General features: G+C 70.0%; 1 protein-coding gene across 5 annotated transcripts in view; it reads right to left on the minus strand.

Annotated features, from left to right (window-relative positions):
- Nucleotides 1-12,926, minus strand: part of CDHR2 (cadherin related family member 2) — a 76,872-nt gene that overhangs the window by 16,649 nt on the left and 47,297 nt on the right. For all 5 annotated transcript variants that reach the window (XM_078853965.1, XM_078853964.1, XM_078853963.1 and 2 more), the window contains 14 exons: nt 12,593-12,733; nt 11,957-12,032; nt 9,905-10,011; nt 8,315-8,545; nt 7,470-7,625; nt 6,657-6,824; nt 6,454-6,515; nt 5,146-5,389; nt 4,540-4,779; nt 4,110-4,179; nt 1,885-2,490; nt 1,451-1,522; nt 1,063-1,112; nt 800-951 (listed from right to left, as the gene is read on the minus strand). In XM_078853965.1, coding sequence (XP_078710091.1) covers nt 800-951; nt 1,063-1,112; nt 1,451-1,522; nt 1,885-2,490; nt 4,110-4,179; nt 4,540-4,779; nt 5,146-5,389; nt 6,454-6,515; nt 6,657-6,824; nt 7,470-7,625; nt 8,315-8,545; nt 9,905-10,011; nt 11,957-12,032; nt 12,593-12,733 — 2,375 coding nt within the window. The remainder of the gene's footprint in view (nt 1-799; nt 952-1,062; nt 1,113-1,450; nt 1,523-1,884; nt 2,491-4,109; nt 4,180-4,539; nt 4,780-5,145; nt 5,390-6,453; nt 6,516-6,656; nt 6,825-7,469; nt 7,626-8,314; nt 8,546-9,904; nt 10,012-11,956; nt 12,033-12,592; nt 12,734-12,926) is intronic.

Consider the following 12,926-nt stretch of genomic DNA (forward strand, 5'->3'; position numbering starts at 1 on the left):
CCCCCCCAACCCAGCTCTCTCCCCGCCCCACTGCCCCCCAGGCCCAGCTACCCCTGCCCCACTGCCACCCCAACCCAGCTCTCTCCCCGCCCCACTGCCCCCCAGGCCCAGCTACCCCTGCCCCACTGCCCCCCCAACCCAGCTTTCTCCCTGCCCCACTGCCCCCCCAACCCAGCTCTCTCCCCGCCCCACTGCCCCCAGGCCCAGCTACCCCTGCCCCACTGCCCCCCCAACCCAGCTCTCTCCCCGCCCCACTGCCTCCAGGCCCAGCTACCCCTGCCCCACTGCCCCCCCAACCCAGCTCTCTCCCCGCCCCACTTCCCCCCAGGCCCAGCTACCCCTGCCCCACTGCCCCCCAACCCAGCTTTCTCCCTGCCCCACTGCCCCCCCAACCCAGCTCTCTCCCCGCCCCACTGCCTCCAGGCCCAGCTACCCCTGCCCCACTGCCCCCCCAACCCAGCTCTCTCCCCGCCCCACTGCCTCCAGGCCCAGCTACCCCTGCCCCACTGCCCCCCCAACCCAGCTTTCTCCCCGCCCCACTGCCTCCAGGCCCAGCTACCCCTGCCCCACTGCCCCCCCAACCCAGCTTTCTCCCTGCCCCACTGCCCCCCCAACCCAGCTCTCTCCCTGCCCCACTGCCCCCAGGCCCAGCTACCAGGTATCCCACCCCCAGGCTGAGTGCCACTTGTGCCAGCCCTCTGCTGGCCCCCCGCCCCGGGGGCAGGAGCAGCATGAGCCGCGCCCCGCGTCCTGCCCAGGGCTGCCTGCTCCGCCCGCCCCAGCGCCGCCCCAGCGTTACTGGATGCTGCCGACGTAGAGGTCCCCCTCGGCCGCCGTCACCACCTTGAAGACGCTGCTGAGGGTGTGGTTGGGCCCGTTGTCCTGGAGGAACACAACTTTGGAGATGGTGAAGGTGATGGCTCCCCGTGACTCCGTGTCGGCGTCCCTGGCCTGCGGCAGGAGACCGGGCATGTCACAGCCCCACCGGCACAGCCCCATGCGCCGGGCTGCACCCCCACAATGCCCCCAAGGGCAGCTCCCCCGGACCCGCAGCCTCCTCACCTTGACCACAGCCACCGGCAGATCCACGGGGGAGACCTCAGGGACCACAACTGCGAAGGAGACGGGGAGACGGCTCAGACACGGCCAGCGTGCAGCTCGGCTCCCAACGGCCCATGGCAGGCTGCCAGCTGCAGCCGCCCCTCTGCTGGAGCCCACCCCGCTCCCGCAAGCCGCCTGGGCAGCCCTGAGCTGGGCACAACCGGGCACCAGGGCAGCACCCGCGTCCTGCTCCACACCCCAGGCTCCCAGCCCTGACCCTGCTCCCAAGGCTCAGGGCCCTGCCAGCGCGCTCAGGAGATGCCCCGCTCGCTGGGCGCAGTGACCTGGCCTCGCACCCCCGCAGGGCCGCTCCAGCCTGGGGTCCCACGCACCCGGGGCGGGGTCTCACCGAAGGTGTCGTTGATACGCAGGAACTCCGGGCGGTTGTCGTTCACGTCACTGATCAGGATCCTCAGCGTTGCTGTGAAGGACACGGAAGTGAGAGCCCCCGTCACAGATCAGGGGTCTCTGCAGCACCCCGCCCTCCCCCAGTCACCAGGCGCCTCTCCCAGCCCCTCCCCACAGGACCTTCAAAACCTTCCTCCGTCCATGTGCACCGATCCCTGCTGCTGGGGCCAGGGCAGCCAGGATCACCCTGCACAGCCGGCTCCCGCCCCCCCGCCACAGCGCCCCCTATTCGGAGAGGCTGGGGCCAGAGTATTCGGGATCACCCCCCTCAGCCAGCACCCCGCCCCGCTCCCCACGGCGCCCCTGCTGGGAGAGGCCGGGACAGCCAGTGTCGCGCGGGGGCAGTGGGAGGCGAGGTCGCGGGGCCAGCCCCACCGTTGTTGCTGTAGGGGTTGCCCTCCTCGGTGCGCGTGTCCTCCACACGCAGGGTGATGGTCACCAGGTCGCACACCTCGTAGTCGATCTGCGAACTGTTGAGGAACACGGAGCCATTGGGCGCCAGGTAGAACCAGTACTGGCACACGTGGCCCGCGCTCCCCGCGCCCTTGTAACAGGCCAGGCCCAGCTCCTGGAAGTGCAGGGAGTGGTTGGTGTCCAGGTCGGAGGCCTGCAGCGTGGTGAGCAGCCCCGGCTGGGCGTCCTCGGCCACGCTCACGTCCTGCAGCGAGGCTGGCTCCAGGGTGGGCGGCTCGTCGTTCACGTCCAGCACCTGCACGTACACCGTGGTGGACACCACGTTGAGGGCGTCGCCGGTGCCCGTGTTCTCCGCCCGCACAGTCAGGTTGAAGTGTGCCGGACCCAGCCGGTCATAGTCCAGCGCCACGTCCGGGTCCAGGGACAGGTTGCCCTGGTAGTGCCCCGGGCCCAGGCGGATAGAGCGCAGCAGGAAGCTGCTGGAGCTGCTGCCCAACTGGAAGGAGATTCGGTGATGGACCTCGGTATGGTCCGCGTCCTCCGCCTCCACGCTGCCCACGAAGGTGCCTGGGGACGGGGAAACCGGTGAGCGCCACCCCTGCCCTGCCCTGCCCAAACCCCCGCTGCCCCCTGCCCGCCCCTGCCCTGGCCAAACCCCCGCTGCCCCCTGCCCACCCCTGTCCTGGCCAAATCCCCACTACCCCCTGCCCGCCCCTGCCCTGCCGCTGGACTGCCCATGCCCACGCTGCCCTCTGCCTGCCCCTGCCATGCCCAAACCCCCGCTGCCCCCTGCCCGCCCCTGCCCTGGCCAAACCCCCGCTGCCCCCTGCCCACCCCTGCCCTGGCCAAACCCCTGCTGCCCCCTGCCCGCCCCTGCCCTGGCCAAACCCCCACTACCCCCTGCCCGCCCCTGCCCTGCCGCTGGACTGCCCACGCCCACGCTGCCCTCTGCCCGCCCCTGCCCTGGCCAAACCCCCACTACCCCCTGCCCGCCCCTGCCCTGCCGCTGGACTGCCCACGCTGCCCTCTGCCTGCCCCTGCCGTGCCCAAACCCTTGCTGCCCCCTGCCCGCCCCTGCCCTGCCGCTGGACCGCCCACACGCACGCTGCCCTCTGTCTGCCCCTGCCGTGCCCAAACCCTTGCTGCCCCCTGCCCGCCCCTGCCCTGCCGCTGGACCGCCCACACCCACGCTGCCCTCTGTCTGCCCCTGCCGTGCCCAAACCCCCGCTGCCCCCTGCCCGCCCCTGCCCTGGCCAAACCCCCGCTGCCCCCTGCCCACCCCTGCCCTGGCCAAACCCCCACTACCCCCTGCCCGCCCCTGCCCTGCCGCTGGACTGCCCACGCCCACGCTGCCCTCTGCCTGCCCCTGCCGTGCCCAAACCCTTGCTGCTCCCTGCCCGCCCCGCCCTGCTGCTGGACTGCCCGTGCCCCACGCTGCCCCCTGCCCGCCCCTGCCCTGCCACTGGACTGCCCACGCCCACGCTGCTCTCTGCCTGCCCCTGCCGTGCCCAAACCCTTGCTGCTCCCTGCCCGCCCCGCCCTGCTGCTGGACTGCCCGTGCCCCACGCTGCCCCCTGCCCGCCCCTGCCCTGCCCAAACCCCCGCTGCCCCCTGCCTGCCCCTGCCCTGCCACTGGACTGCCCACGCCCACGCTGCCCTCTGCCTGCCCCTGCCGTGCCCAAACCCTTGCTGCTCCCTGCCCGCCCCGCCCTGCTGCTGGACTGCCCGTGCCCCACGCTGCCCCCTGCCCGCCCCTGCCCTGCCCAAACCCCCGCTGCCCCCTGCCCGCCCCTGCCCTGCCACTGGACTGCCCACGCCCACGCTGCCCTCTGCCTGCCCCTGCTGTGCCCAAACCCTTGCTGCCCCCTGCCTGCCCCGCCCTGCTGCTGGACTGCCCACGCCCACGCTGCCCCCTGCCCACCCCTGCCCTGCCGCTGTTCTGCCCGTGCCCCACGCTGCCCCCTGCCCTGCCCAAACCCCTGCTGCCCCCTGCCCGCTCCTGCCCTGCCGCTGTTCTGCCTGTGCCCCACACTGCCCCCTGCCCGCCCCCCACCTCTCCCCACCCCGCCACTGGACTGACAGTGTCCAATGCCTCTCCACTCTGTCAGCCCTGCCCAGACCCCATTGGCCTGTTGTTGGGATTCAATGCTCCCCACAACTCCGCACCCGGCCAGGTGGCCCCGTACCTGCCCGGCCCTCCCGCACAGAGAACGCATACGGTTTGTTGAGGAACACGGGCGCGTTGTCGTTCACGTCCTGCGGAGAGAAACGCAGGCCACTACTCTGGGCCCTGCACGGTGCCCAGCTGGGCGAGGGGCAGACCAGACGTGGAGGAGGCAGACGTGTGCCCGCACTCAGCCCTGGGGCTGGGAAGGGGGAGCACAGCTTCCTGCCCAGCGAGGACACCAGGAATATTCTCATGGCTCCCCTGCCCCAGGAGAAAGATTCGGGACAGGAGCCCTCTGCACCCCATCCCAGCACAGCCAGGAGCCCTGCCCAGCCCAGCCTGGCCCCCCCCAGCACAGCCAGGAGCCCTGCCCACCCCAGCCTGCCCCCCCCCAGCACCGCACCCTCATCCCTCCCCACACAGCCGGGAGCCCTGCCGGGGCCGGTTACCTCCACGGTGATGGTGACGTTGACGAGGGAGCTGAGCTGTGGCTCGCCCAGGTCATGCACCCGCACGGTCACCACCACCTTCCCCTGCAGCGCCCGCCCTAGGGCCTCGCGGTCCAGCACCCCCAGGCTGCGCAGCACCCCCGTGGCGGGGTCGATGGTGAAGTTGGCGCTGAAGGCCCCGGGTTCCAGCTGGAAGCGCAGGTGGCTGTTGCCGGTGCCGGGCTCGTCGTTGTCAAAGGCCTGGAAACAAGGCCGCCGGAGGGATCAGGGCCGGACTCAGGGCCCCCCATCACAGAGCTCCCCCCGCCCACCCCACAAGCCCAGCAGCTCATGGTGCCTCATGCCCAGGAACCTGTCACCATCCTGCCCACCCCGCCCTGGCGCCGTTACGGAGCCAGGGAGCCCTGACCCTTGGCCTCCAGCGGGCAGGCAGCACTGCAGGCGAGAGGGGGCAGGGGCTCCCCACAGCCCCTGGAAAGCCCCAGCGCCGGTTAAAGGAGCCTCATTAGACGGCCCAGCTGAAGGGGCCGGCTGGAAGGTGCCAAGGGCCGGCTGGTCCCCTGGAGAAGTGGGGCAAGGGCATCGGCCCCCAGGGCTCAGCGCCACCTGGATCTGGACGCTGATGTTCTCCTGCCCCTCGTTGACGAAGACGTTGTAGGAACCGCTGACGACCGGGGCGTTGTCGTTGGCGTCCTGCAGGGTGATCTCGAGGTAGGTGGAGCCGGTCATGCCCCCCCCGTCCAGGGCCTGCAGGGTGGCGTAATAGACCGAGCGGGTCTCGCGGTCCAGCAAGCTGCCGTTGTGCACCAGCACCTCCCCGCTGCTGGCATTCACCGCAAAGATGTCCAGGCTGCGGGACACAGGGTGACCAGGTCTCTGGTTTTCGACCAGAACACCTGCTCCAAGAGGGACCCTGGCGGGTCTGGCCAGCACCGCCGACCGGGCCGTTAAACGTCCAGTCGGCAGCGCTGCAGGGCTAAGCCAGGCTAGACCCTACCTGTCGTGGCTCCGCGCTGTACCCCGGAAGCGGGTCCAGCTCCTAGGCGGGGAGGGCCACAGGGCTCCGCACGCTGCCCCACCCCAAGCACCGGCTCCGCACTCACCCTGGCCAGGAACCGCGGACAATGGGAGCTGCGAGGGCAGTGCCTGAGGGCGAGAGCAGCGTGCAGAGCCGCCTGCTGTGACTTCACCGAGGAGCCGGACCTGCTGGCTGCTTCTGGGGTGCAGCGCGGTGCCAGGATAGGCAGGCAGCCTTACCCCGCTGCACCGCTGACCAGGAGCTGCCAGAGGGAAGCCCATGCCCCAACCCCGAGCCCTAACCCTCTGCCCCATCCCGGAGCCCCCTCCCACACCCTGAACCCCTCTGCCCCACCCCCAGCCTGGAGCCCCCTCCTGCACCCCACACCCCTCATCCCCAGCCCCACCCCAGAGCCTGCACCCCCAGCCAGAGCCATCACCCACCTGCGCCTCAACCCCCTGCCCCAACCTAGAGCCCCCTCCAGCACTCTGAACCCCTCATTTCTGGCCCCACCCTGGAGCCTGCACCCCCAGTTAGAGCACACCCCCCCTTCCAACCCTCTGCCCCAGCTTAGAGCCCCCTCCCGCACCCCAACCCCCTGCCCCAGCCCTGTGAAAGTGAGTGAGGGTTTGGGGAGAGCGAGGCACCGAGGGAGGGGGAATGTAGTGAGCGGGGCAGGGCCTCGAGGAAGAGGAGGGGCTAGGATGTTTGGTTTTGTGTGATTAGAAAGTTGGCAACCCTAGCGGGACGGATGGACAGACAGACCTGTCCGTTCTCGGCACGCCAGGCTGGAGGCAGGCGGGGTCCCTGGAGACCGCCAGGCACAGTCCCACCAGCCCCTCTGGAGCCCGGCCAGGACCTCCCCATGGCAGTGAGGGGCACGGCAGGGTACGTACATGGTCTCGGGCAGCAGCCTGTAGGTGATCCTGCCAAAGTCGGCGCTGTCCGGGTCAGTGGCCTGCAAAAGCCAGAAGGGCGCACTGATCACAGCAGCAGCGGGGCTCAACCCCTGGGGGGCCATCGGGGGGCTGGACCCCAGCCAGAGCCCCCAGTGCCTGCCCCAACCCCTGAGTGCCACGGCCCCCGCGGGCTCCCTCACCGTGATGTTGCTGGAGATGACGGTGCCCGCCGGGCTGTTCTCCAGCACTTGCAGCCTGTACGTGCTCTGCCCGAACCTGGGGCTGTGGTCGTTGATGTCGAGCAGCTGGATGGTCACTGTGGCAATGGAGCAGCAGTTCCCGGGGTTCCCGGTGTCGTTGGCAATGATCTGTGGGACAGGGAAGGGACCACGTCACCCCCAAACCCACCGAGCCCCCTACCCCGGGGAAGGGGCTGCGTCCCCCCCAACCCACTGAGCCCCCCCTCCCCTGGGGAAGGGACTGCGTCCCCCCAAAACCTGCCGAGTCCCCCTCCCCTGGGGAAGGACTGCGTCCCCTGCAAAACCTGCCGAGCACCCCCCATACTCAGTGGAAGGGACCGCGTCTGCCCATCCCCACTCCTCACCCTGCTGACCCCATGAGCCATCCTTGGGGCTGCCTGTCACTGAGCTCAGGGGCATGAGGCTGGAGCTGCCCTGCCCACGCCGGGTGCCCGCCCGACCCAAGGAGCGGGGATGGCAGGTCCCAGCCCCCTGGGGCTCTGGGCTCGGAGCCAGGCCGGTTGATGCGAGCGGGCGCCGGGCTCAGAGCCCAGGCGGGACGGCAATTCGGTCGAATGTTGCCAGGCACAAAGGAGGATCGTCGGGCAGCCCCGAGGGAGTGGGGCGGCATCTCCCCACCTCCCCAGCCCCACGGGACCCAGCTCCCTTGGCACGCTGGAGACAGCCTGCCCCCCGGATCGGCAGCTGGCTGGGCCCAACGCTGGCCCAGCCTGGCTCCGGGGCCTGTCCCCTTGCACCCTCCGGGGCTCTCACCTCCACAGTCATCACGTGAGCCCGCTCGTAATCCACGGTGCTGGGGTCCTTCACCAGGACCTGCACCGCCCCCGTGCCCGTGAGCCTCGAGGGGGAGACGGAGAAGGAGGCGGCGTCCGGGCCCTGCAGCCGCAGCTCAAAGGCACCATTGGAGCCCTGCCCGGGAGAGAGGAGGGCGAGAAACCCGGCAGCTGGGGGCCTGCTCCACACCGGCCAGACCCCACGGGGCAGCAACTGGGTGGGGCACTGGTCCCGATCCTGACCTGTGGCCCCCACTACCCCAGCCCTGCTGATCCCCTCGATCCTCCCAGTCCTGACCCCCAGCCCTGCCGACGGCCCTGATCCTGAGCCCCAGGCCCCACTATCCCAGCCCTGCTCCTGAGCCCCAGGCCCCACTATTCCAGCCCTGCTGATCCCCCCGATCCTGACCCCAGCCCTGCCAATCCCCTTGATCCTCCCGATCCTGAACCCAGCCCTGCCGATGGCCCCAATCCTGAGCCCCAATCCCCGCTATCCCAGCCCTGCTGATCCCCCCAATCCTGACCCCAGCCCTACCAATCCCCCCGATTCTGACCCCAGCCCTGCCAATCCTCCCAATCCTGACTCTAGCCCTGCCGATCCCCTCTATCCTCCTGATCCTGACCCCAGCCCTGCCGATGGCCCTGATCCTGAGCCCCAGTCCCCGCTATCCCAGCCCTGCTGATCCCCCCAATCCTGACCCCAGTCCTGCTGGTGGCCCCAATCCTGACCCCCAGTCCCCGCTCTACGAGCCTGGCCGATGCCCCTCTATCCCACTGCACAGGGTGGTGGATGCCTGGGGCAGGGGGCAGCCCAGCAGTGCCCACCTTGTCAGGGTCGTGGGCCACAATGCGGAGACCATCCACGGGCACCCTGGTGGAGGAATGCTCTTGGAGGGAGCCCCTGAAGCTGCTCTGGGGGCTGGCTGTGAAGTCGCAGGCGGGGAGCTCGCACTCGTAGAACTGGGGCGTGTTGTCGTTTACATCGGTCACCTGGATGGTCACCGTGGCACTGGCCTGAGCCACCTGCCCGTAGACGTCCAGCTTCTCCTCCTGCACCTGGGGGCGGAGAGGACAGGCCAGGTCAGGCTGGGGCAGCAGAGGGGTGAGGGGTTGGGGGAAGGGAGGATGGGATGGATCAGACGGGGGGGGGCAGGGGCACTGGGGAGAAGGGGAGGGGATGGGTCAGGTGGGGGCAGCAGAGGGGTGAGGGGTTGGGGGAAGGGAGGATGGGATGGATCAGACGGGGGGGCAGGGGCACTGGGGAGAAGGGGAGGGGATGGGTCAGGTGGGGGCAGCAGAGGGGTGAGGGGTTGGGGGAAGGGAGGATGGGATGGGTCAGGCGGGGGGGCAGGAGCACTGGGGAGAAGGGGAGGGGATGGGTCAGGCTGGGGCAGCAGAGGGGTGAGGGGTCGGGGGAAGGGAGGATGGGATGGATCAGACGGTGGGGGGCAGGGGCACTGGGGAGAAGGGAAGGGGATGGGTCAGGTGGGGGCAGCAGAGGGGTGAGGGGTCGGGGGAAGGGAGGATGGGATGGGTCAGGCAGGGGGGCAGGGGCACTGGGGAGAAGGGAAGGGGATGGGTCAGGTGGGGGCAGCAGAGGGGTGAGGGGTCGGGGGAAGGGAGGATGGGATGGGTCAGGTGGGGGGGCAGGGGCACTGGGGAGAAGGGGAGGGGATGGGTCAGGTGGGGGCAGCAGAGGGGTGAGGGGTTGGGGGAAGGGAGGATGGGATGGGTCAGATGGGGGGGCAGGGGCACTGGGGAGAAGGGGAGGGGATGGGTCAGGTGGGGGCAGCAGAGGGGTGAGGGGTTGGGGGAAGGGAGGATGGGATGGGTCAGGCGGGGGGGCAGGGGCACTGGGGAGAAGGGGAGGGGATGGGTCAGGTGGGGGCAGCAGAGGGGTGAGGGGTTGGGGAAGGGAGGATGGGATGGGTCAGACGGGGGGGCAGGGGCACTGGGGAGAAGGGGAGGGGATGGGTCAGGTGGGGGCAGCAGAGGGGTGAGGGGTCGGGGGAAGGGAGGATGGGATGGGTCAGGCGGGGGGGGCAGGGGCACTGGGGAGAAGGGGAGGGGATGGGTCAGGTGGGGGCAGCAGAGGGGTGAGGGGTCAGGGGAAGGGAGGATCGGATGCGTCAGGTGGGGGCCGGGGCACCGGCCGAGATGGGTCAGGTGGGGGGCCAAGGGCACCGGGGGGGACGGGTCAGGCCGGGGGCCAGGGGTACCGGAGGGGAATGGGTCAGATGGGAGGCCAGGGGCACCAGGGGAAGCGGGAGGGGACGGGTCAGGCAGGGGTACCGAGGAGAGGAGCGGGGGGGGGGGAGAGGGGGAGGGGATGGGGCGGGGGGGGGGGGGGACCGGGGAGAGGGGGAGGGGATGGGGCGGGGGGGGGCAGGGCTCTCACAGCTGCCTGCTACTCACCAGCACCTCCAGGAGCATCTCCTCGCTGGGCAGCCGCTCTCGGTCCAGGGCGCTGCGCACCGTGATGGTGCCCAGGGCGAGGTGGATGGCAAACGGCACGCTGGCATCTGAGGACGAGGGCAGAGGAGGGCTGAGGGCGGGGAATGGGGAAGAGCCAGCGGGCGCCGGCATGGGGCCCTGGCCAGCGCCCCTTGCGAGACACGGCCCCAGCACTCAGGGACCTTCCCCCGGGGGATGGCGCCCCACTGAGTCCGTGGGGGCCTCAGCACCCGCCGCCCCAGCCCCGTAGCCCTGATCCCAGCCCGGTTTGAGCCCCGCCTCGGCTCCCCGCTCCCGCAGCTGTGACCTGGCGCGTGGGTCCCAGTGCCGCTGGGGTTTGGCTGAGCTGCCCCTGCCGTGACGGAGAGCGGGATGCCGTTACCCCGTGTGCCAGGGCGCGACACCCGGAGCGGGAAGCCAGGCCCAGCCCCGGGGGCAGGAGACGCCGCAGGGCGGGTTCGCTGGGCCTCCAAATCCCCCACCTCTCCCGCCAGGGCCTCCCCTCGCACCAGCCCAGGAAACAGGTAGGTTGGCCTGATTGTGCACCCTTGGGTCCGTGATTCCTGTGAGTGCAGCCGAACTAGGCCCCCAGGCGAACGGCGCCCTGAGCTCCCCAGTGCCCCGGCATGGCAGCTCTCCCACCGCTCCGGAGCCACCCAGCCCCTGGCATGGAGAGGGGACGGGGCCCTTTGCTGCTGCACAGGGCTGGGCCCCAGCTCATGCCCCAACGGCCATCCTGCCCTCACCCCAAACTCAGCCCCTCGGAGTGACTCCCCCAGCCCCCCAACCTGCCCCCCACCTCAGCCCCTCGGGTGACTGCCCCAGCCCCCCAACCTGCCCCCCACCTCAGCCCCTCAGGTGAATGTCTCAGCCCCCCCAACCTGCCCCCCCAAACTCAGCCTCTTGGCGTGACTGCCCCAACCCCCCAACCTGCCCCCCAAACTCAGCCCCTCAGAGTGACTTCCCCAGCTCCCCAACCTGCCCCCCACCTCAGCTCCTTGGGTGACTGCCCTAGCCCCCACAACGTGCCCCCGCAAACTCAGCCTCTTGGGGTGTGACAAAGTGGGACTGTTCTTAATGTTTCCTCTGAATAGTGTGGGGGGTGCCTCAGTTTCCCCTAGGCAGTTCGTAAGTATCTAGGGGGTGGGGTAAGGGTGTATGATCACTGCAGAGCCCTAGAGGGCAGGTGTGGGCAGGGGTCTGGACACAGAGAATGGCCGACACCCTGTTTCCTGGCCACTGGTGGCCTGGGCCCTTCCCCCCTGCAAGGTGAGAGCTAAAGGGTTGGAGAACAAAGGAATCCGGTGACCTCCTGGCCCGGGAAAGGGACAAAGCCCAGAGGAGGGGGGGCTGGAGGGAGTTTCAGTTTGGGGCTGGCTGGGGACGAGGAGTGAAGGGCAGACGGGGTTGTCTGGCTCCCTGCCCCCCAAAATGGACCCGGCTGAGGGGTCCTGTTCTCTGCACCTACAAGCTCTGTTTTAGACCATGTTCCTGTCGGCTAATAAACCTTCTGTTTTACTGGCTGGCTGAGAGTCACGTCTGACTGCGGAGTTGGGGGGCAGGACCCTCTGCCCCCCCCAGGACCCCGCCTGGGCAGACTCGCTGTGGGAAGCGCACGGAGGGGCAGAGGAGGCTGAAGGCTCCGAGGTCAGACCCAGGAAGGTGGAAGCCGGGGGAGCTGTGTGTCCTGCAGACAGGCTGCCCCCGAGAGGAGACTTCCCCAGAGTCCTGCCTGGCTTCGTGAGGAGCAGTTCCAGAGCATCGCCCGGGGACTCCGGGACACTGCCCCAGCCCCCCAACCTGCCTCTCACCTCAGCCCCTCGGGTGACTGCCCCAGCCCCCCCAACCTGCCCCCTCAAACTCAGCCTCGTGGGGTGACTGCCCCAGTGCTCCAACTCTCCCCATGCACCCCAAATTCCCACACGTGTTGGCATGAGCACCCCGGGGAGGGAGCTGAATGGAGCCCCACATGGCCCTGGCCTGCCCCACTCCCTGCCCCTCAGCATCACTCACTTAGGAGGCTGTAGTTGAGGGCGTAGTTCACACCCTTGTCTCTGTCGATGGCGGACACAGTCAGCACCGGGGTCCCCTGGAACGAGGAGCCTGGTGAGGGCGGGGCCCGCTGCAGCACCCCATGCCGGCTTTGCTACCACCATCCTCCTCTGCCCAGCTCACCCACTCCCCACAGCCAGGGCTGTGCTCGGCGGGGCAGGTTCCTGGCACGGAGCGCAGGGCTGGATCGTACCGGGGAGCGGGTCTCAGCCTCTCCCTCCCTGCGCCCCAGGGCATCGAATGGGGGTTTCAGGGTGTCCCTGCTCAGCACAGGACCCCCCCAAGGGGGGCCAGCGTGAGACCCCAGGCCCCTGCCCCGCCTCGCTGCCCATGGCAGACACCCCCTGCTCCCCACAGCGTGCTCGGGCCCAAGGCATGATGGGGGCTGTAGTCTCCATGGGCCCCGTCTGCCTAGGGCAGACAAGCATCGCTGACACCTGCCAATCAAGGGCAGCCCCACGGGGGGCTCTGGGTGTCAGCCGGGGGACCCCCTGACCTCACTGTGCTCCGTGGTAACACGCGGTGATGTCAGGAGCACCCAGGCTCTGGCTGGGGGGGGAGGGCCTTGGGGCGGAGCAGGCGGCAGTCGCCCCTTACCAGGGGGCAGTTCTCGGGCACCGACCCCACGTAGGGCTCGTTCAGGAACTGCGGGGCCAGGTCCGGCTCGTCCACCACGTTCACAGACAGGTAGGCGACAGAGCTCAGATAGGTGCAGTTCTCCACGCAGCCCACGCCGTCCTGGGGAGTAGAGACCCTGTGAGATCCCAGCGCCCACAGCCCCCCGGTGCCCCCTGCCACTCTGCGCCCCAGTCCTATTCCCTCCAGCCCCGCCATGCCCCCTGCCACCCTGTGCCCCCCCATTCCCTCCAGCCACCCTGTACCACCCCCTATTCCCTCCAGCCCCCCTGGGCCCACTGCCACCCTGTGCCCC

The sequence above is a fragment of the Lepidochelys kempii genome, chromosome 8 (assembly GCF_965140285.1).
Source record: "Lepidochelys kempii isolate rLepKem1 chromosome 8, rLepKem1.hap1, whole genome shotgun sequence".
NCBI classification, from domain to species: domain Eukaryota; kingdom Metazoa; phylum Chordata; order Testudines; family Cheloniidae; genus Lepidochelys; species Lepidochelys kempii.